Consider the following 23,071-nt stretch of genomic DNA (forward strand, 5'->3'; position numbering starts at 1 on the left):
CCCTCTTAAAGTGAATCATACCAGCCAATTCTTTTTAGGTGCTTTTCTGTGCTGGGCTCAGTGCTCAGCATTTGACACGTTGATCTTATTCTAGAATGTAAGCCGGGGCCTTGCCTGACTTGTACACAGTGCTTGGCACATTCTAAGCATTCAAGAATGTTTATAAAAAGTTCCTCACTTTCCTTTTTTTCTTTTGTTGGGAGTCTAACGTACATAAAAGTGTGCTAACTGTTACGTCTACAACTCACTGAATTTCACACCGTGGACACACCCATGGAACCAGCAGCCAGGACAAGCAGCAAAATAACCAACCACTACAGACACTTCCCAGGCTATCTACTCCCCTGGACCCCTTCCTAGTCACTTTTCTGCCAAGAGTGACCACTAGCCTACTTCAGACACCAGAAATGAGTTTTGCCTGGTCTTTGGCGTTGGCATACCAGAATCGTACTGGCAGTGCTGGTCTGTGTCTGTATCGCTTTGTGTATATGAGATTGGTCCATGTTACTGTCTGGAGAGTGGGTTCATTTGAACGTGCCACGGCATTCAACAAATATTTAAGTATGGAATGGAAACAGGTAATTCACAAGGACATACAAATGGTTGGCAAACATGAGAAAAGATGAGATCACTCTAACTAAAGATATCTACTGCAAAGAGATACAATTTTTCATCTACCAGACTGGCCAAAATGAAAAGGTTTGATAAAGCTCAGTGTTGCTGAAGATGTGGGGTTAACACATTACTGAAGAGAATAAAAATAAAAATAAAAATAAATAATAAATAAATAAAAATAAGCAAAACTCTTTGACAGGGCATTTAGGAAATATCTACCCCAATCCTAAATACATTTACCCTTTGACTCAGTATTTTCATGATTAGGAATCAACCTATGGATATTAGCCCCAATGCTTCAAGATATATGCACCTAGAGGCTCACAATGACATTGCCTTTTAAAAAGGTTATTTATTTATTTGAGAGAGAGAGACTGTGTGAGTGGAGGGAGATGCAGAGGAAAAGGATCTTCAAAAGGATCTCTGAACACGAGCCCAACATGGGGCTTGATCTCAAGACCCATGAGATCACGACTTGAGCCAAAACCAAGAGTCGGATGCTTAACTGAATGAGCCAGCCAGGTGTCCCATGACATCGTTTTTTTGTTTTGTTTTGTTTTGTTTTGTTTAATAGCAGAAACCTGGAGAGAATCTGAGTGTCCATTGACAGGGGATTCTGTATATACTTGCTGAGCTGTAAATATTTTTTGGTAGCATACACTAACCCTTACAGTTTTCCTCTAGGGAGCAAGCTGAGGGTCAGAGCAGAAAACAAGGATGGAGGAAGGCTTTAAATTTAATTTTATACCTTTCTGTGTCATTTACATTTTCTTTTCTTTTCATTTACTTATTTTTTTAAGTAGGCTCCATGCCCAGCATGGAGCCCAACGCGGGGCTTGAACTCAAGACCCTGATTTCAGGACCTGAGCTGAGATCAAGAGTTGGACGTGTAAAGGACTGAGCCACACAGGTGCCCCTTCTGCGTCAATTACATTTTAAACATGTGTTTGTATTACCAGTTTAAAAAGATAAGATATGCAACCTCCAATATTTTTTCACTAGTTACCATCTTGACTTTCCTTTTCTGCACTGAACTGTAGACCTAGGAGCCTATATCCACTGCTTCCCATTCCCAGCACTGATTCACAGCTCAGATCCTTCAGTCTGCTTTGTATCCTCCCTACCAGCAAGCAAGCTGCTGTCACCACCTCCAGCACTCTTTCTTCAGTCCTCTCCTGCCCCCTCTGTAGCATGTTTCAGATGGCCACATCCTCCTCTCAAGCTGTCTCTCCCTTTGGTTTCCAAAACATTGTATTCTTCTGTTTTGCCTCCAGTCTAGTTCAGTGAGCATGCTGTATTAGTTTCTCATAGCTGCTGTAACAAATTACCACAAATTCCATAGCTTAAAAGAACACACATTTATTCTCTTATAGCTCTGGAGGTCAGAAGTCAAAATGGCTTTCCCTGGGCCAGAACCAAAGTCACATGCCCCTGGAGGCTCTAGGAGAAGATCTGTTCCCTGCCTCTTGCAGCTTCTGGTGGCTACTGGCACTCCTTGGCTTGCAACAGTATCCCCCCATGTCTGCCTGTGTGGTCACACTGCCTTTTCTGTGTGTGTCAAGTCTCCTTCTGCCTCCCTTTTACAAGGAAACATGTGCTTCCACCTGGATAATCCAGAACACTCCCTCCATCTCAGAGTGGGTAAATCAATCGCACCTGCAGATCCTTTTGCCCACAGAAGCTAACATTTACAGGTTCCAGGAATTAGTATCTGAAATCTCTGGGGCCATTATCAGCCTACTCTGCATGCCTTCTAGTTGCCTTTATCCATCCCAAATCTCCTTCCAGCCCCTCTGATTGCCACCCCCAACTATGTGCCATGCATTTCCCTTGTCTTCATTCACTTTCACTCACTGGCCAACTCATGACCTTGATTCCGGACCATGAGTACCACTCTCCATTCTATGTCCATGGCTCTGACCCCTTTCCATTGGATATACACACCCAGGTTTCTAGCTGCCAGCTGGATTCCTCTACCTGAATGATCTAGAATTCCCCTCTCCCCCAAATCTCTACCTGTAGATGTCCTCATGCCTGCCACATCATACCTTGAAGCCACCCACATTGGTGTACTTTCTACCCATCAACTGCCAAGTACCACTTATATCCCTCAATACTATTGAACGGAATGTATCCTCTTCCCATCCATGTGTGGATCCATTCATGTGTGAAAGCCCTAATCCTCAATGTGATGATATTAGGTGGTGGGGCCTTTGGGCGACGATTCAGTTTAAATGTGGTCATGAGGGTGAAGGCCCCATGATGGGATTAGTGTCCCTTAAGAAGAGGAAGAGACACCAGAGTTCTTGTTCTCTCCCCCACTCTTTCCCCCTCTCTGTCTCTGTCTCTGTCTCTGCCACTGAGGACACAACAAGAAAGCAGTTGTCTGCAAGTCAGAAAGAGGATCCTCACCAGACACTGAACATGCCAGCACCTTGATCCTGGACATCCCAGCTTCTAGAACTGTGAGAAATAAATATTTGTTGTTTAAAACACTTTCCTGACAGTATTTTGTTATGGAAGCCTCAGCTGATTAAAACACTCGTAGTTCCTTGTATCTGCCTCTTCCTCTCCTTTCCCAAGGCAGACCCTCTGTAGTCATGGCTTGGTTTCTAAGGCTTCCCTATATAAATCACTAGGTACATTTCCCCAAAATTTCAGCTGGATTTGACTTAACATCGCCTCCGCCAATGAACACGTAAGTGTTCGGAGAGCGAGTGCGAACCACTCCTGATAGTTCATAAACCCACACCCTGGCAGGTGGTAGCTATGTGGTGACTATTTATAAGAGTTATATGGGTTTTTAAGGATTATTTATAACATTTAGAAAGACTGGGTATTCAAAAGTGCACACATCTAACTACATGTATCCTAAAAAGTCGAAAGATCTAAAAAGTTTGAATTAAAATGCAGCTCAGAATTTCTACCATATGAAACAATATTACTCTATATGTGTTCCATTTTAACTATGAGATGGTGCATAAAGGTATTTGTTAGTAAGAATAGTATATGGGGGTGCCTGGGTGGCTCAGTTAGGTAAACGTCTGCCTTCAGCTCAGGTCATGATCCTGGAGTCCTGGGATCGAGCCCCACATCTGGCTCCCTGCTCAGTGGAAAGTCTGATTCTCCCTCTCCCTCTCCTTTTGGCCCTCCCCCTGCTCCTTCTCTCCCTCTCAAATAAATAAATAAAATGAAAGATGAAAATGAATAAAATGAAAAAATGAAATGTTAGTGAGCTTAGACGCACCGAAAGTCTGAAATGAGACTGAGATGAAGGGATGTAAGAAGAGATAGTGGTAGACGAGCGGTGGATGTCTTGGCACACTGTGATCACTGGGGGGCCCAACTCAACCTTGACTACTGTCCCCACACCCCAGGCCCCACACCTCCGGTTTCTCCCATACAAATCTGCCTCCCACATTAAAAAAAAAAAAAAAAAAAGCCATTTTCTTTCTCTTTTGCCTTTCTGATGTCCACAAACAAAGTCCCAGGGACTGAAGTTTGACCAAATCTACCTCATACTTTCTAAAACCTGTATGTCAATACGGACAGCTATGTATTACTGTCCTAAAAACTCACTGACCTCTGGAAGTACTGTACCTGAAATGAGGCCATGACTTGTGCTTGCAATGAAATTCATGAATATATAAATGAGTGGATGAAGTCAGCCTGGATTTTTGAGAAAACAACTATTTGGATTGGTCTGGCCAGGATAATGTACGTTCATACCAAACAAGTTTCTTTGCTTCTAGTCTCTAATCCAGATGGCCTGGAGAGGGACCTTGCCTCAAGTTTTGCTACTCAAGGTGGGGTCTATGGAGATTGGTGGTACCATTGGCTGGGAGCCTGTTAGACGTGTTGGATCTCGGGCCCTGCCCCTTACCTACTGGTTCAGAGCCTGCATTTTAACAAGATTCCAGGTGATCTGGGCGCACCTGAGTTGTTAGAAGCACTGTGAGCTTTTTTTTTTTTTTTTTTAAAGATTTTATTTATTTATTTGTCAGAGAGAGAGAGAGAGAGAGAGAGCGCGCGAACGAGCACAGGCAGGCAGAGTGGCAGGTAGAGGCAGAGGGAGAAGCAGGCTCCCTGCTGAGCAAGGAGCCCGATACGGGACTCGATCCCAGGACGCTGGGATCATGACCTGAGCTGAAGGCAGCCACTTAACCAACTGAGCCACCCAGGCGTCCCAGAAGCACTGTGAGCTTTAACACAAATCTGACTGTGCCTTTCCCCAGCTATAAACCCTTCAAAGACTGCTACGGTCTTGGGATATAACCCGAGTGCTTGGCCTGACATCCAAGGCCTTCAATGACTCAACCTCCATCTGCCTGTCCACCTGACATCCCAACCCTTGCCCTCGTATCCCTACACCTAACCCTTTGTGGCATCCCAGCCCCGTCCTCTGAGCCTTTGCTTATGAGGTTGACGATGCTGCCATTCCTATGGTTCCTGTCCATATCCAGACGGCCAACTTCAATAGTCAGCTTGACCTCCATCTCCACTACAAAGCCTGTTCCATGAAATCTGGACAAAAAGCAATCTCCACAGTGCCCTAATCTCCACAAAGCTGGGTCTAGACTCCCAAGGGAACTTTGTACTTTCTTTGAACTTTTTTACCCTTAAGTTGTTACTTATGTATAATTAGCTTATAAAAGTCACCTGAAGAATGAAATCTTATCTGATAAACTTTGCCAATGTTCTATAATGGGGAGTCAATAAATAGATTATTAAATGCTTGGATCTATGGACATACATATGAATACATGAACAAATGAGTCTATTAGTACATATATGTAAATCCCATGCATCAAAAAATGAAAGCAGTCCTTGAATTCGTTCTAGGCTCTCCTCAGGTGGCTACCCTAAAAGGTCTTAAAAGGGCACTTCCGGGAAAAAAAAAATTTCTAACTCACACAAACAGCTACATCAGAGGTAGCTCAGGGAAGCAATAACATCAGTTTCATACTAACAAAAGAAAATTTTTATGGTAGTTGTACAGGGGATATGGGAAACACTGAGTCAAAATAAGCCAGTTTCCAGCACAGGGCAAGAAGCTTTATTCAAAAGGAGTAAATTATGGTCCTTTCTGCAGTTAAATTTTTCACCAACGTGAGATGAATAAACTCCTTCTGGAAATTACTCTTATGAAATTACTTCTTCCAGGACACTTAATAGTATATTCTGGTGCCCCTGAAAAATTAATTAACCTTACCTGTAACAACCTAACCCCTAAACCATTTGCGGTGTTTTTACCGTGGGTCAGGTTAATCTTCTCTACCTTAATTTACATCTAAGTGAGGGTGGTCTAAATTACACTGGGGCCTTTTGGTCGCTGGTACTTTGCCTTGTGCCATTTCTTTAGATGACATTCTGCTCGTGTTCAAACACATGAATCTTTTTTAAAATGGCAAACCTCTGAGATTACCAGGGAGAACTTTGCAACCTTTTTTGGGGGAAGCGGGAGGAGCAACACTGCTGCTATCCTTAGAGGTCAAAACACAGCAGCAAGTGGGGGATGGGCAAGGCTGTAGTTCTATTGTTTGGCCCTATCGGGCATTTATTTTTTTCTGAGAAAATCTGGATTTTCAGAGCCTGGGAAACATGAAGATATAGGGGCCAGGCTCCATCTGGGATCAGATTATGGGTCAACAGCAAGATTTACCAATCCTCTCCTCCCTTTGGTTATCCAAAAGATATCTAAAAGGTATACTCAAGTCATTATCAGGAGACAAAGACAAGTGGCTGAAAAGGTCACCACTGTTGATCTGCTAGGGCCTCTGCTACTTGCTGGGGGAATACTCTTCCTTTAACTCTGTGATTCTGGAATGTTCACTCTTGAGCCAAGAGAGTGTTCGTTCTCTTTTGAGAGCAGACACAGAGCACTGCCATTCCCATAAAAGAAGGATTTTGAGCTCAGCATGGGAAAATATTATTAGAAGATAATAGTGATTATTCTGTGCTGTTTTACAAACAGAATTAGTATCATTAATACGTAATAATAACAAAACACATATCAATAATGATGAGGCAATCAGCCGATACAAACGCATTATGACACAAATAGTACGGAAAGCAGAAATATTTTCTCGAAAAGATGAAGAAAAAGTAGCTTTTTGTAGAAAGACTGTTAGTCTCCTAAAAATGTGTCACCCTCCCACTTTGGCCCAAAGGGGACATTCTTCTTCTTTTGTTAACTGATCTCTGATGGGCTTTGTCCTCCCAAGTGTGAGCTTCTTTCAGATGGAATTAATCAGAGACCCGGCGGTGATGAGACCATCCCAGCCGCTGCCAGCCGTTCCATAAATGCTTCCTTGTTCCCACCCGCACTGGCGAAGGATGGGGTTGGAACAATGAGAGCTAATGATGGGACTCTGGAAGCTATCATTTTGAATCAGGCCATTACTTATGCTATCCTCGTGAAAATCAAGCCCGGCTTATGTTCCATTTCAGCTTAGGGGGCCCTGGGTCCACCCAGGGGCTAAACATGCCCAGAGAAGGCAGAGGGCTTCGGGTCTCCATGGAGACACTGGATGCTGGCACGGGATGACCATCAGCCAAGGCATGTTCCAGACTGCGTGTGGTGGGAGGGCATGGCATGTTACAGGCCTGGTTTGCAAAGAGCCCCATGCTGCTGGCTGGAAAGACCCAGCCTTGCCTTCTGGCCAGTGTGAAACCCACCTGAGTCAGGTGTTCTCTCTAAGAATTCTTCCTGCATATGCTTGGGGATCCTCTCTGCGGAAATCCCAGACCTGTCCCATTCTTACCGTTCTATGTACTAGTGTGAAGGATTGAGACAAATTTCAAAGCACAGCTGCACAGATGCACAAGCAAGCCTTGCTGAGCCCACCTCAGATCTGCAGAACTGCTTGCTGGATCCCAAGACTCATGACAAATAATACATAGTAGTTGTTTCAGTTCTAAGTTTTGGGGTGGTTTGTTACATGATGGTAGCAACTGATTCAACTAGTTAGTACAATCTGATACAAGCACAGTTGTTAGGTCAGATCATCATCAGGTTAGAAAGATAGGGTAGCAGTGTTGTGATTTTAAGTGGAAGACAGTTGGGAGCCATTAGAAATTTCTGCGCAGGGTACACACATGTTGGACAACAGTGCTCCAGAAGCTTTATCCTACAGCAGCAAGGGGAAGACGGGAATGAAGTAGGGAGAGTCTAGAAGACAGGGCAACTGGGACAGAAGCTGTGCTGAGGAAGTAAAGAGGGCTGAACCAAAGCCAGAGGGGGTAGGATTGGAAGTGTGAGAAACTCTGAAGAAAGAGTGGCTACAGCCCAGATATGGATGGGGAAGGAAAGCTGACAGTGATCAAGGTTGAGTCCAGATGTAGCTGGGTAACTGAGAGAGTGACCAAAAAGGGAGGAGGCATGTAGAGTTGGCGATGTCATACTTGAGAAGTCCACAGAATGTTTAGGTGGTAAAGTTTGCACTTTGGGAAATCAGGGAGTGTAGCTCTGCAGATGGTACCCAGTGGGGGGAAAATATTTCAAGAATATTTTCATAGAGGTGATGGTTGCAGGTGTGACTCAGAGCAAGAGAAGATGGAGAGAAAATATGGAAACCAAGGAAAGAACCTTGGCACCTGCATGCTGGGTATATTAGTTATGTACTGCTGTGTCACAAATTGTCCCAAAACATAGCAGCTGGAGACTCAGGAGCCTGGGAGCACTTTATCTGGGCGGTTCTCACTAGTGGTCACTCACGGAACTGTCATCAGATGTTAACCAGGGCTGCTGTCATCTGTAGGCTTGACTGGGGCTAGAGAATCTGCTTCCAAGATGGTGCACCCAAATGGCTGGTGGCTAGAAGGCTTCAATTCCAGACTGCAGGAACAACATGTGGGATCTCTTGGGTATCCTCAAGATGTGGAGGCCGGCCAGTTTCCTCCAGAGAGAATGACCCAAGACATAGAGAGCAAGAAAGACCCCATGTATCTTTTCTGACCTAACCTAGGAAGCCATATACTATCACCTGTGCTATATTCTATTAGTCACATAGATGAACCCTGATATGATGTGGAGGGGAATCTATAAGGGTAGGAATACCAGGAAGTGGGGATCATTTGGGGTCATACTGGAAGCTGGCAATCACATTGAGGGTAGAAAAGAAGACAAACAAAAGTTAGAAAGATGGGAGGGATAGTTTAGCTGGGGAAACAGGACTGTTGCATGGGAAGACAGCTGCCTCTCACACTTGTGGGTTCCTCTGGCACCTTAAACAGGCCTCTGAACTCCTTCAAAACACTGTCTCCAGAAAGTGTGCTGGCAGAGGAGAAGCTTTTATTCTCTTTTCAACTGACTCCCAGACCACTTCCCCTGTATCCAGCAATGTGCCGAGATCTCCCCGAGGTTAGCACCATCATCTTGCCAGTTTATAGATCATGGGAAAGGCAGAAGTTACTAGTCCAAATTCTCAGGGCGAACACAATATGGGGGTGGACTATGAGCCTGAGCTTCTCAAATCCTGAGCCCTTTCTCTTAACCTCTGTGTCACTGTGATGAGTACAGAGGCCTGCGTTCTTCAGCTGGAAGCTCCAAACAATACAAACCCATATAAGCAACAAGACGAAATGCAAGGGATGACCCCACAGTGTCCCAGAAGCTACTGGGAGGGGAAGAACTAATATCCACTGAGCCCCGGCTCTGTGCCAGGCACAGGTCAGGCAGAGACAGACAGAGTAATCAAAGTGTGCTTACCATCCTCGGAATTTGCTTTGTTCTCAGTGGGCTGCTCGATGAACTTCAGCAGTGGGGATCTTGATCTCTGTATGGTGGGGAGAGCAGGGTCACTGAACAGTATGGTGTCCTTGCCCCCTGTCATGGAAAAGGGGAAAACAGACATATTATGTCACTAGAGGAGTTGTGGTTATGTTCACCCCACACAACGGACTGGCTGTTGGGTGAAAAAGGCACTTTCTTTAATCACAGGTAACACTGTGGAAGGGCAATGGCCAGCTGGTCCCTTCTATAGTGTGAGGACCAGGCAGTGAGGTCCAGGGCCAGTCTGTGAGTCTGTTCAGGACATGGGCACCCACAAATGCCACCATGAAGGAGCAGCCTGGTGTCCTGGGCAAAAACCAAATGGCTTTGATCTGGGTGAGACTATAACTGTCATAACCACAACAGAGGGCTGAGGAGTGTGGGCTTTGGAGCCACACTATGGGGTCTGTGTCCTGGACTCCATCCCTTGTTAGCTGGCTGACCTCAGGCAAGTCACTCAGCCTCAGAGCCCTCATTGGTAAGAGGGCACCCACCTCACTGGGAGGTGATGGTAAAATGAACTGATTCATGTAAAGCCCTTAAGCATTTCACTAGTGCTCAATAAATGTCCTATACTGAAAGTATTATCTTATGGTGTAGACAGCACTGCCATATATGCTACCTTTGATTTAATTCAATGTGGTCATTTGGACTGAGTCATAAGGTGGGTGGTACCAGGTTCTCCAAATTGTCACAGCTAAACTTGCACTTAGAACATATAGTCCCATACCAACCAAACCCTTGTATCTATTTGTATGAACTCCCCCAGTGGATGGAGAGGCTGAGGGAAAGAAGACCATTACAGCTCTATTGTGGAGGCCATGGAAAGTTCCAGAAATCAGGAGCAGGAAGTGTAACTCTGAAACGTGAGCATCGTGAACACAGACACATGGACACAAAACATGTGGACATAAAGGGAGTCTGTCCAGTGGTCAGGAGAACACAACAAGCAGGATTTGACCCCAGACTTCTGTCTACGAGACTTTGGGATTCCCTTGGCAGGAACCGCAGTGCCCAAAATGAAAACCCCCGGGCTGTGGGCCCAGCCTATGTTCTAGCCTTAGCCATCTAACTTTGAGAAAGACCTTTTCTAAAGCCAAGCCTCTAATCTCTCTAGGGCTCAGATCAGGGGCCCCAAAGCTCTGTGATTTTACTCGGTTTCAGGTTCAGTGGACACAGAATGGTATTTCTGTAAAGACGTTCCCACCTTTAGAGAACGAGGTGAACCTTGGACTATACCTCTGAGCCCTTGGTTTGTTCACAATACCATCTTCCCATTAGGGAGCTTCATTTCCAAGACTGTGGGAGAGAGTTTGGCATAGAGTAGGTGCTTAATAAATAGCTGGTAAGGATCTGAATATATGGATGATGGATTCTTGGGGCTTCTGATGATGATCATGTTGGGCACAGGTGCTTGGGGCTGCATCCGGCAGATGGACTATGTTGTTAGCAACAGTACTCTGAGTTCTGCTGAGGGCCATCCCAGAACAGGCATCTGAAAGGAGCCAATCTGAAAGCTTGCCACCAGCATGACTATTGTCTCATGTGGGAAAAAACCTCAAGTCTTCAGAGTCATAGTCTGGAGGAGTGTCCCAAAGAGAACTGTACATCTACAGGTTGGGATATTGTTAAGAGGCTCTCAGAAAGAAAGAAACACAACTGGGTCTTCCTCTGTACTGTGAAGACACAATCTGGAAATGCTTTGAGGGACTAATGGTTCCTATGAACCCAGAGCAGACAGCTCTTCGTAGACTTCCTTTGTTTTTCTTGACCAAGGCAACAGCTACTGTACTCAAGTCAGGAGAGACTGCATTTTTTGAGCCGTCTTTCTCTAGCAGGTAGACTGGTTGTTCTTGCATGAAGAGGCACACTCTGCCCCTCTGTGTCCCAACCAGAGTCCCTTGTGGCCTCGTGGCTGAAGAATCAGAATTACAGGAAGAGCAGGGAGCTGGCCTCAGGCAAGGGACTAAGGTGGCCTGAGGGAGGCCCTCAGTCCCTCCTGTCATGAGCAATTCTCTAGGGTGCAGGGTGTCCCTGGTCTCCTCCAGCCACAGAGCACCATCTGTTCCATAATAGTTCTGAAAAAATGCTGGAGCAACATGAAACCTCCAGGCATTAGTGAAGGAAGCCAGAACCATGACTTGTCCTTGGCCAATAGAGGTGGGGGTTGGGGAGCGGCCGAACACTTCCTGAAATTCCTGCCTAGAGATATCTAACCCGAATCTGAAGGTAAAATGGCAAGATTTGGTCATTCTTGCAAAGTGTTTGTTGAAAGATTCGAAGGCCTCCTTGGAAGCCTGTCCTATTGTTTCTAAGTCTGGATTCCATCTATGCTGATGAATGTGAGCTCTAATCTGATAGTCGGCTGTCTTGCAGTTTCATTCTGGTGCCTCGCCCTGGAGGAGGTGGCGTGGGGCGAGGTGACCCACAAAGAGTCAAGAGGCAGCCGGCAGCTGGGCAGAAGCCACACAGGCAGGCCCCTCGCTTGAGGGGCACACGAGTGTCTGGAAACCTTCCCGATTCCCTGGGACACAGCATCCCTCCTCCCCTTCTCCCAAATGTACCAAGTACTTTCAAAATGCACATTTTCCTCTTCAGGCTGATGCTTCGAGTAGAGAAGAGAGAATTAAAATGAAAAACTCAAAGAGCCACGCTCTGCACTTGCCAGTTTTTTTTTTTTTTTTTTCCTGGCTTTCAGTGTTTCTTTTTAGAGCAGGAGCACATCCAGGAAACCTCCCCTTGGAGCCCCCAGGCACCACTCTCCCTGCAAAGGCTGGCAAAGGGCTCGGGGACTGAGACTGATGTGTGGAGGGGGTGTCATTTCCTCCCGGAAGACCATGTCAGTTGCCCCCCACCCACCCGACCTTTCTCAAAGGAGCCCCATGCCTTCCCACCTCTTGGGAACCGATGAAACAGTGTGGAATATGCTCTGCTCTCCAGATGATTTCTCCACGCAGACTGTGGCATTTGTCAGACTTGCCTACTTCCCAGCAAGATCACAAATTTTCCCCAACTCTATCGAACAACATTGAGAACTACATATTTGTTGGCTGAGAGAGTGAGGAGGGAGGGGGAAAAGACTCAAAGAATACTCATTGCATGCTCAAAGTCCAATAGCAGTTCTGTCTCAGAGTAAGGTAGAATTCACCACTGCCCTTTGGAGTCTCAGAGGAGAGTGTTCTGGCTTCTGAATCCTTCTTCTCCAGTCCTCAGCTGATCTATCCTCCCCCACCCCAGCCCAATTCCTCTCTTCTCTGAACGATGGTTCCCCAGCACAGGTGGAAAAACACCTGAGTTCTAATACCTGCCTCTGCATCCTTTTGGTATCCTCCCATTTCCTAAACCTTTGTTTTTTCCATCTGAAATGAGGGGATTAGACTAGATCAGGGAAGGGGAAATGTTTTCTCTCACACGTCAACTCTAACCGGCGGAGGCTTCCTGGGAAGCCAGTGTGGACGTCTGTTCTGAGGGCCACATGTGAGGGCAGCATGCAAGAGCCATGGGATGGATTAGTAATGTCTGCCACTGGTGTGGGAATGGGTGTTTTATAATATACACCAAGTATTTACCATCTTTGAACTCTTTGCTCTCAACTCTCCCTTCAGGTCTGATGTTTGATGACTCTTCACCTTCTTCATTTACACCCCAACACCTTCATCACTCAGCACTTGATTATATATCATTCTGTACTTTCTTCTCACTGCTAGATGTGTATGCATCTTGCTTCCCTAAAGGGACTATGGATTCTTGGAGAGGGCGTGACTAGAATGCCTGATACAGAAATGAATTCACAAAGTCGATGCTCGAAAATGTATCAACACATTGATGGACTGATTTATTGAAGAAAACACCGATCCTTTCAGATGCTGGTACATAAGAGTGAGCTAACAACTCTCTGAAACTACTGGGACTCAGTCCCTGCCAGGTGGCTGAAACGCTGACATAGCTTCTACCTGGGGAGAGGAAGAGGAAGAGGAAGAGGAAAAATGTGGAAGAGAAAGAGGAAGACATGGAGAAGAAGAAAGGATGAGGAGGAGGTGGAGGTGGAGGAGGAGGAAGCGGAGGGAGGGAGAGAGGAGGAAGAGAACACACTGTCCCTTGCCCCACTCTTTGGTAGGTAAAATGGGGTCCAAAAACAACGAAGTGGCTGATTGGATCGATACTGCAAGGGGCCCTTCCCTTAATATTTCTCACCGTGGTTTAAAAATGATCACAAGGCAGTGCCTCGTTGAGAATCCTTCACAATAGCAGCAAAGCAATGCTCTTTCCCTTACATCAACTGTACCAGGTCTGTACCACCCTTGTCCTGTACTCCCACTCTGTGCCTGCATGGAGGCCAGATATTAGAACAAACATGGCCATGGCATAAAATCCATTTAGCCAGGTCCCTCAAAGCTCATTTTACCATTGAATATTTACTTGGTACTAATTGAATTCTCCATTTCAATGGACTGTTCTAATCAGAAAAGTGCAATGATACATAGAGAATGCATTTCTATTTATTTACATGCAGGGATGATATTAATGCACTGCTGATATTAGCCACAAACACAGATATTTGAAATAGAACATACTCCCGAATCCTACTGAAACATTGTAGCTCAGGCCTTCAGGCAGCAAAAAGGAGGAAAGAAAGAATTGTTAATGCATAATAGCCATTCCAGCCCGGAACAAATAACACTGGAGACAGAAAATTCTCAGCATCCTTTGACTTACTCAACTTCCATCTTTTTTACATAAATTGTAGAAATAAAACATCGTGAAATTTCACTAAGTCATTTGGAGGGAAAAAAAAATCAAAACTCCAGTCCGTGCCCAGAAATAGCAATCTGACTGCACAAATAAACGATAAATTTGCCTGACTGTGTTGAAATTCAATGCAGCCAAAGAAAGGCCTTCAAAGAAGATAAGGTTTTAACCGCATCAAAAGGTTCTTGTGTAAAATGGATCATTCAAATCCCCAGAATGGCACTTGCCACTAATTAGTTCTGTTAGGTCTTTTGACATCAAGTTCAAGGAATCTGCTAAATGAAGGTTGCCTCTTCAGATTACATTAAGGGAACGTGTTGTCGTCCACGTCCCTGTGGCAATTTTCATTTCTCGAACATTACGGGGCAGCAACTGATACAATTCAAGGGTAGAGAAGGCTGGTTTGTGCAGAAAGGTTAAGTAACTAAAAATATATGTACAATGTTGCTTCCAGGGAAAGAGGAGGGGGTGGAAAAATGATAAATACAAGTTTCTGGAGAAAAAGAAAAGGGAAATAGCTGATAGGGGTCTCACAGAGGGGGTATTTTACCAAGACAAACAGGATAAATATAGCTAATTAAAGTGAAACATCAGAGTTTCCTTGCAACGTGTACAATTGCGGGAAAAAAAAAATCTCCAAAGGAAATTTTGATTTTCAAATCGCATAAAATGGGATAGGGGAAGAGAGGAGAAGAAGGTTCTTATACTCATTTTTATATCCATTCTTAGGAATGATAATTAAATAGAACAAATTTTTCTCAGTATATTTATTTTTAGGTATGATTCATTCATTTTTTTAGGAATGATAATTAAATAGAACAAATTTTTGTCAGTTCTTATATTCATTTTTAGGATTGAGGAGTAAATTGAACAAATCTTTGTATATTCTTCTACTCATTTTTAGGGATGATAATTAAAATGAACAAATCCTTATAAGATACCTAGGGATAAAAAAAAATAAAATAATTTACTATATTCACAAAGGTGAAAAATAAAGCATACACAGACACACAATGACAATTTCTGAATTTAACCTAGCAAAACTTCAGAGTTCCACAGATGGGAACTTGAATATTTATATGAGTTTCTCTGATTCCCTCAAAATTGATGGCTTCTGTGTTTAAAGCACTTATAGATTTTTCAACAATGATCCTCAAATAAAAGGATATTTAAAAAGTAGAATCTTCTTTGCAAATTAGGTAAAGGCTGCCTTTTTTAAAAAAGGAAAATAACTCTCATGAAGTTCTGCTTACCTGGAAGACTCCACAAACCAGAAACTTCCAGAGTTCTTAATTTTTTCTCCAGTTCAGCCACCCGATTCCCTAGGATTCTGGAAAATGGGAGAAAATGACAACAGACAAAATTAATGAGCATCTCATCAGCTCTTGGAGCCTCATCAGCTCTAGAGTGCCCTGACAGAAGATGTTTTGAGATTTAAAGTGTATGCAGAAAACACAGTGTGTATGCATGTGCAAAGAATATATGTGTAAAATATGTGATATATTATACACAAACTCTGTTGAACGTACATATGAAAATATAAAGTGAATGATGAAAAAAATACTAAATGTTGCCATTCAAGTGAGTCCTCTCCCACAAAAGTGGAGAAGCTAAACAATTATTCCATTGTTGCCCAAACGTCTTACACAATTTCTGTTTGGGAATTGCTCATTGCTAAAGATTATAATTCATTTTGAATACCCTTAGTGGGATCGTACCTGATTCTTTTGAGGGTGGATCTGAGTTCTGGAAACCATGAAGTCTAACCAGTAAGACGGGTGAACGTGTGTAGTAAAGTTGCTTTGAGTCAATAAAATAAGATCTGCCTTCCTCAACCTAATCTATGTCTGAGACCATATCCTAGATACCAAGCTGAATGCCCAGTTGAGGGTAGGTGTTCAATAAACATATTTGATTAAAGAAAATGCTTTCCTTTTTTCCTGGCTTGCAATTATCTATGGACAGAATGAAGAAATAGGCTTTTCAAAAGAACTTCCAGCAATTGCAGAATCACTAGAAGAATTATATTGCTTTCCAAGGTGACCATTCTGATGCACTGGGACATATAATTTCTGAAACGTGTATCTGAAAAGATAATACTGTTTACTTGGGAGTCAAACTTTGTCTGAATGCATGGAAAAACATAAATGTGGGCGCGTGTTTCCCCTTTTCCACTCTACACAAAATTAAACATAGTTGGGAAATGATTTTATAGTCATCTCAAACTTGAATCACTTTCCATTGGCCTAGAAATTGAAAACCCAGTCTTTATATTATTTGGGGGATTTTCTTGGCGCTGCCGTTGTTAAAATGATGCGGAAATCACCTTAATAGCAAAGTTTCAATTCCTTTCAGCAGGAGAAATCAGAATGCTAGAATTGTTCTCCTACCTCTCTTTATATCCTGGAGATGGCTGCACACACCCACATACATACAGAGGCATGAATATGTATGTATCTACACATATATATATGGTTTTGGATTCATCCTTATTTTACCTGAATTGACTTGTAGCATCTTAATTAATATTCCCTTTGAGCTCCCAGAAAACTCTGACGTTACTATCTGTGGTTTTCTTCACCTAGGTACTCGGAGCTTTTCTTCTTTTCCTTAAGTCTTAAATTCTGCATAGTCTTTATCAATTACTTTCAGTTTTCACCTTATTTGTTGGGTCTATTCTGCTTTCATGTCCCTGACCCTCAATAAAGACCATTCTTTGTAATCTTGCTTTCAATATTTTGCTCAGACCTTCTGATCCGAGCTCCCTTTTCACCAGCTGATGGGTTTGAGATGCAATCACAGCAGAGTTCAAGTTGATGCCTGTTTCTTAACGAGATCAGATCACCTGTGAGCGGAGGCCTCTTGGAAACAAAAGATAAGGCTTAACTCTTCTGTGTGTCCTGAAGGATGCCATCAGAGCAACCTTCGAAGGCGTGGTGAAGAGACATTTGGTTGCGTCCCCCCCCCCCCACGTCCCCGGATAACAGAGCTCTGTCTCCCAGAAATGGACTGAGGTGAATTTGCTGTTTCCCCCTACTTTGAGGGACCCTGCCTGTTTGTCAGCGGTGCCTGTTCTCTTTGGCCTGACACGGGCATCTGATACAGAGAAGGAGGTAGTAAAATGGACCCAATGGGAATTGTGCTAGTAGTGATAGTAGCAATAACATTATCCAGAACGCTAGCAACCACACCACCGTTACCATGAACAGCAAAACTAATCTTTCTTGAGTCCTGGCTCTGAGTCAGAGCCCATGCTGAGCAGCTACTGAGCATACATGATCTCATCTGACCTGACAAAAACCCTGCGGTGTACGTTGTACTATTACCCTTTCACAAATGTGGACCATAAGGAACACAGAGGTTAAGCAACCTGCCCAAGGGTATACAGTTTATCTCCAAGCTGTGTCTGTTGCCGACCCCCCGTGCACTCATCCACCCCATTCTACTCCTCCCATTGGGAAACAGAGGCACGGAAATTAGTTAATCTGACCAGAACCACAAGCAGGACTCAGGATTTGAACCTGCAACTCTGTTTGTTGCCACAATACATGGTCTTAATCAACACCTCACAGGGGTCCTGTAAAACAAGCATGCTTGTGCCTAGAGCAAGACCTCTTTAAAAACTGTTCATAATTGAAATGTGGATGCAGCTGGGCTGGCTTGTATCACAGGGCCCAAGAGTCCTCAAAGGATAAGAAGACTCTTCCCGATGGGTTTCACGCTGAACAAATACAGCCGGTGGTCCACGGAACGTGGGGTGGTGCAGCCCACCGAGAGAGGGCAGCAGGCATCAAGGGAGGCAGTAAACACAGGAACAGGGTCCACTGAATTCAGTTTGACCAATTCAGCACACAATTGTTGAGGCTGTAGGGGATAATGAAGAGAAGCAGCCTGTGTCCCTGTATTTGAGGGACTAAAAGTCTGGTGGGAAACAGATGTGGATACACACACACACACACACACGCACGTACAGAGCCTGTCAAAGGTTTGAATAATACCTCCCCTTCACCTGTTCTCTAGCAGGCATTACTCTAAGCACCACACAGACAGTATCTCCCTCACCCCTTGCAACAACTGAAGAGGGAGCTTTTAATATGCTTCATTTGTGGATGAGGGAACAGAGATTCGGAACAGTCAACTAACTTGCCCAGGGTGACGCAGCTGCTAAGTGGAGGGTCCAGAAACGTGGGCCTGAAAGCATGCAAGTACTTCAGAGTGGGAGTGAACCACAGAGTGGAAGTGAAGTAAATGAGGGCTGAATCCAGAGTGGTTTTGAAGGACCCAGATCATGAATGAACTTGTTGCCCTATTGAGAAGGGTGAGACTTTTCTACATCGGCAACAAAAGTGAGATATTGGAAGGTCTGAAGCAGAGGTGCAGCAAGATGATGTTTAGGGAAAGTATTCTTGAGGCAGAGTGGAGAATGGACTGGAATCAGTAAGAGCAGAAGCAGGAAGAGCAGTCAGAAGGGTGATGTCCAAGTCAGTGATAGTGGTGGCCTCCAACAAGCCCAGGGGGCAATGTGGGAAGTCAGCCGAATGGAGTAACAATACCGAGGTAGGTGAGGAACTTGAGGTGCCTATGGGATATCCATGGAGACAGCCAGTCACGTGATAGAAGAAAAGTCTGGGAACACAGAGATGGGCATGGAGGCTGGGGAGTAGATCTGCTCACCTGCAGAGGGTGAGAAGTCAGAAGAACAGGACCCTTGAGTATCCTTGTCTAAGGCAAGAAAGGACTAGAAAGGCATAGCTGGACAGGGAAGAGGAGAGCCAGGCCACATGGGGCCAGGAAGCCAAGGGGTGTGAGAGACCCAGGTGGGATGTCAATACTGTTTTATTCTGGAAAGTGGTCACATTGGATGAAAAAGTCTACCTAGTAGATGTGCCTGACCCTTGAGAGAGATGTTTCAGGACAGTGGATGGGGGTGAAACCCAGAATCCAAATGACAGGGTTGGGAGAAGCAGACTTGGGGCAACCAGAAGCAGGGAATACAGATGACTCTTCAAGTAGTTTAGCAGGGAATCGAAAGAGACAGCTAGGGCAGTAGCTTGAGGCGTAAACAGGTTTGAGAGAGGATTTTTTTTTTTTTTTTTTTTTGTAGGAGGGGAGAGATTTTAAAATTAGGTTTTTTATTTAGCTATGGTTTGTTTTAGGAGGGATTTCAGCATATGTCTACCTAGCAGTCCAGGAAAATCCTCAAGATGTCAGGCCTCCAGACAGATTTTCAGTAGTAGTTTCTGATAGTAACAACGTGATAGGGGATTGGCAAAGACAGAACCAACTCAGGAGCTGGCTATCACTGTGTGTCTGTTCCTGTTCCCCAGACAACACGGGAGTAGAAATCCCTGAGGGTCCTTGGGGAGAGCCCAGTCCTCAAGACGTGACTGTGGCTCTATCCTGTCCTCCCTTCCAACCCTATGTGGCCTTCTTTTGACTCTGCTCTGATCCACGACAGCACATGCTGCTCTCAGTGTCTTGAACTTCGGAGCCATTTACCCTTGGCCAGAGTGGGGGAGAGCAATAAACAGTATTAGGATGGCAGGAAGGGCAGTGAAAGGTCACTATCTTCATGTACCCACCACCATCACCAGCACCGGCACCTGACCACCAGCAAAGTATTGACTGGAAAACGAAATGGGGTGTTCGGTAAAACATGATTTAAACACCTGCCTCTTCTGTTACTGCTTTGCTACCTGCTGATAAGTCACAGATGCTCATCCCTTCTTTAGCAATAGTCAGACAATTGCCAACTCTTTGGCAATGAGTACCTCAAGCAAATGCCCATTAATTGAAAATCCTCTCAAAAAATAAAGTCCTGTGTGGATCCATTCGTTCTTCAAGATGGCTCCCATTGGGCCTTCTCAAGGCGGGGTGAGTGACAGGCAGTGGAAAGCCAGTAGGGGGAGCACAGGCTTACAGAACAGAATACCTTTATTCTCACTTCGAATGCTCCACCAACACAAAACTATTATATTATTTTAGTTACAAAAGGGGGATCACAGCAAGCAGACCAAATTCAGATTTTATTCCTAGCCCCCACTCTGTTTGTTGTATAATTAGCTTTTTTAACATGCCCCCAAATAAAACATTTACTGAAACTATGAAAGCGAAGACCTTCTAAGTTTTAAAAATGGCACATTAGGTACTTTATGTACGGATACGAAGCAATCTTTAAGATCTATTGTTATGAAAAAAAAACAAAAAAAAACAAAAACAACAACAACAAAAGATCTATTGTTATGGGGGGGAAGCAAGGTGAAGAACAGTGGGAAAAAAAACACTTTTTTGGTGAATACTAGCTACCATTTGTAAGAAGAAAGAAAGAAAGGAAGAAAGAAAGGAAGGAAGAGAGAAAAGACTATATTTATACAAGTATATATGAGTATTTATATGTGTCTGTGGAAATGTGGTATATGTTTATTTTCATATGCATCCTTGGAAAGGGATACATAAGAAATATGGAACAGTGCGGTTCCTTCCAGGAAGGGGAATTGGGGCTGAGAGATGGTGGTAGTTTAGAGACACAGTGTTGTTTAACCTTTAAAATTTGAACCATGAGATGGGACAGAATTATTGAATAATAGTTACAAATGACAAGGTACATTAAAACAAAATTAAATCTTTAAAAAAACCAACAAAAAACAAAATTAAATCTGTCAAAACGAGCAATTCTGTTTCTCCACAGAGGACGCGCACCCACGGAGCCTGGGGCGGGCTGGTCACGGTAGGGTTAAGATAGGCCAGGTGCTAGGAAATCAATGTGTCCTGAGAGGCGGGAGCGTCAGGAGCGTCAGGTTGACAGTCTGGGGTTCCTGAGTTCAGCAGGCAGCAGGATTTAGCTTTAACAGTTCTGCTTTTTCCTGAAACCTATATTACACTATATGTTAACTAACTAGAATTTAAATAAAAACTTGAAACAAACACGAAAAGAAAAGTCCAGCTTTTTAGTGCGGGCTTGTGACGTCATCAGAACTGTAGCTGGGGGCGTGGGGTTGAGAGGGGGGTAGCTGGGCGGCGGCGGAGGGTCTGGGGTCTGTGGTTGGAGGATCAATGGGAGGGTCTTCCCAAGGGAGAGGGGATAGTGGGGTGGGACCGAAGCTGAGGGGGCAGGGAGAGCATGTAGACTGAAGGCCGAGGACAAGGACCTGACATATATACAGAGTCCAGGAAAAGCGGAAAGAGTATCAAGGGAACAAGAAAAAGGATTAAAAGATGATTCCATCATCTATTCATTAAATAAGTGTAAGGACATACAGTGGGCCCAGCACTGTCCTCCGTACTGGGAGGGAACAGCGATTCTGTTCTAGTGGAACAGCTTCAACCTGCATAATGTGGAGGTTTGTTGAACGTGAGTATCAGGAAGGTGGGCAGAGCCCACTAAATATTCTTCAAATCATGCTTTAAATGGCTGCATAATAGTCTATCTTATGGATTTACTATACTCTTTTTTTTTTAAAGATTTTATTTATTCATTTGACATAGAGAGAAGGTGCGCACGCCTGAGAGAGGAAACACAAGCGGCGGGGAGCAGAAGAGGGAAAAGCAGACTCCCCTCTGAGCAGGGAGCCCGACGCAGGGCTGAGATCATGACATGAGCTGAAGGCAGTCACTTAACGACTGAGCTAGCCGGGGGTGCCTGGAGTTACTATAATCTTAACCAGTCTCCAACTTAAAAACATTGGTGGGGGGCACCTGGGTGGCTTAGTTCGTTAAGCATCTGACTCTTGATTTCCGCTCAGGTCATGATCTCAGATTTGTGAAATCAAGGCTTGCGTCAGGCTCTGTGCTCGGCATGGAGTCTGCTTGTGATTCTTTCTGTCTGTACTCATGCACTCTCCCCGTCTCAAAATACAATAAAATATAAACAAAGACATTTGGGTTGTTTCTGTTTTCTCCCCTGTTATAAATGAATCCATTTATGTGAACCCGAGGACATCATACTGATTTTTTTCTTTAGGGTAAGTTCCTAGATGCAGACCGTGTGGGTCAAAGGGTGCAAGCATTTTCAAGGGTCTTAAAACGTACAAAGGAGTGGGTGGCCCACAGTCTAGATTCCGTGAACGTGAAGAGCTGAAGGGATATGGGGGAAAATGACAACCTATTGTTGGAAATGTGGGTCCTGCTCTGGGTGGTGAGGCAGGTATAAGAGTTCTGAGAAGTGCTTACAGAAAGTGAAAAGCAATCTTGCAGAGGGTGGGAGAGATGAAGCCCCCAGGTGGGGTAAGGAGAGCAGAAGGCCTGGTGGAGACCTGGGGTTGAAGCAAGGGGCATGGAGGGGATCAAGGGGATGAGGAGAAAAAGGAATCCAAGGAGATGAGTGCAAGATGGGAATTGGGATGCAGAGAAATCAGAAAAGAAACAGACTCAGAAAGTGGGATTTGGGGGTACTGGAGACCCTCAAAGGGAGATGGCTGTGGAACATCTGGAAAGAGGTCTTAGGAGGTGTTGAAGCCGAGGTGGTCTTTCTTTCCTGGGGCTGGTTCAGATCCAGAAACCTGACGTTCCCTCCAGAAAATCCCTCAGAATCTGCATTTCAGAACCAGTGCCTCTGAGTAATTCTGACATGGGTCTCCCAGGAACACACTTTGAGGGGGTGCTATTGAAGAAGTAAAGGCAGCCTTCTTGTTCACAAAGATGCTGGGTGAGTGGAATTCAGGGGAAGCTGCAGTGCTGGGGAAAGACTATGGGGGTTCAGGGAGCTCTGTGTGGTGTCTGGGTGAAGAGGCAGAAGCCAGGGGTTGGGGGCAGGAGTGGACTAGGTGGGGTGACTCGCTCACAGGGGAGCCAAGCCCAGAGGAGGGAAGATGGTGTGGACCAACAGGATGGTGGGTGGGTGTGTTTCGCAGGGCCAGGAGGGAGAGGGTGGAGGCACTGGTTCCAGGGGAGGGTAAGTCTTGGGGTTCCTGGGAAGGCGCATCTATTTTTTTCAGT

At 44.6% G+C, this 23,071-nt stretch overlaps 1 protein-coding gene across 1 annotated transcript in view; it reads right to left on the minus strand.

The window, feature by feature from the left end:
- Positions 1–23,071, minus strand: part of CCDC149 (coiled-coil domain containing 149) — a 98,101-nt gene that overhangs the window by 1,852 nt on the left and 73,178 nt on the right. Inside the window, exons 10-11 of the mRNA XM_080797823.1 lie at positions 15,391–15,467; positions 9,326–9,442 (exon numbers count right to left, since the gene is read on the minus strand). Of these exons, the coding sequence (XP_080653949.1) occupies positions 9,326–9,442; positions 15,391–15,467 (194 nt within the window). The remainder of the gene's footprint in view (positions 1–9,325; positions 9,443–15,390; positions 15,468–23,071) is intronic.

This window comes from Martes martes (genome assembly GCF_963455335.1).
Source record: "Martes martes genome assembly, chromosome: 2".
Classification (NCBI taxonomy): domain Eukaryota; kingdom Metazoa; phylum Chordata; class Mammalia; order Carnivora; family Mustelidae; genus Martes; species Martes martes.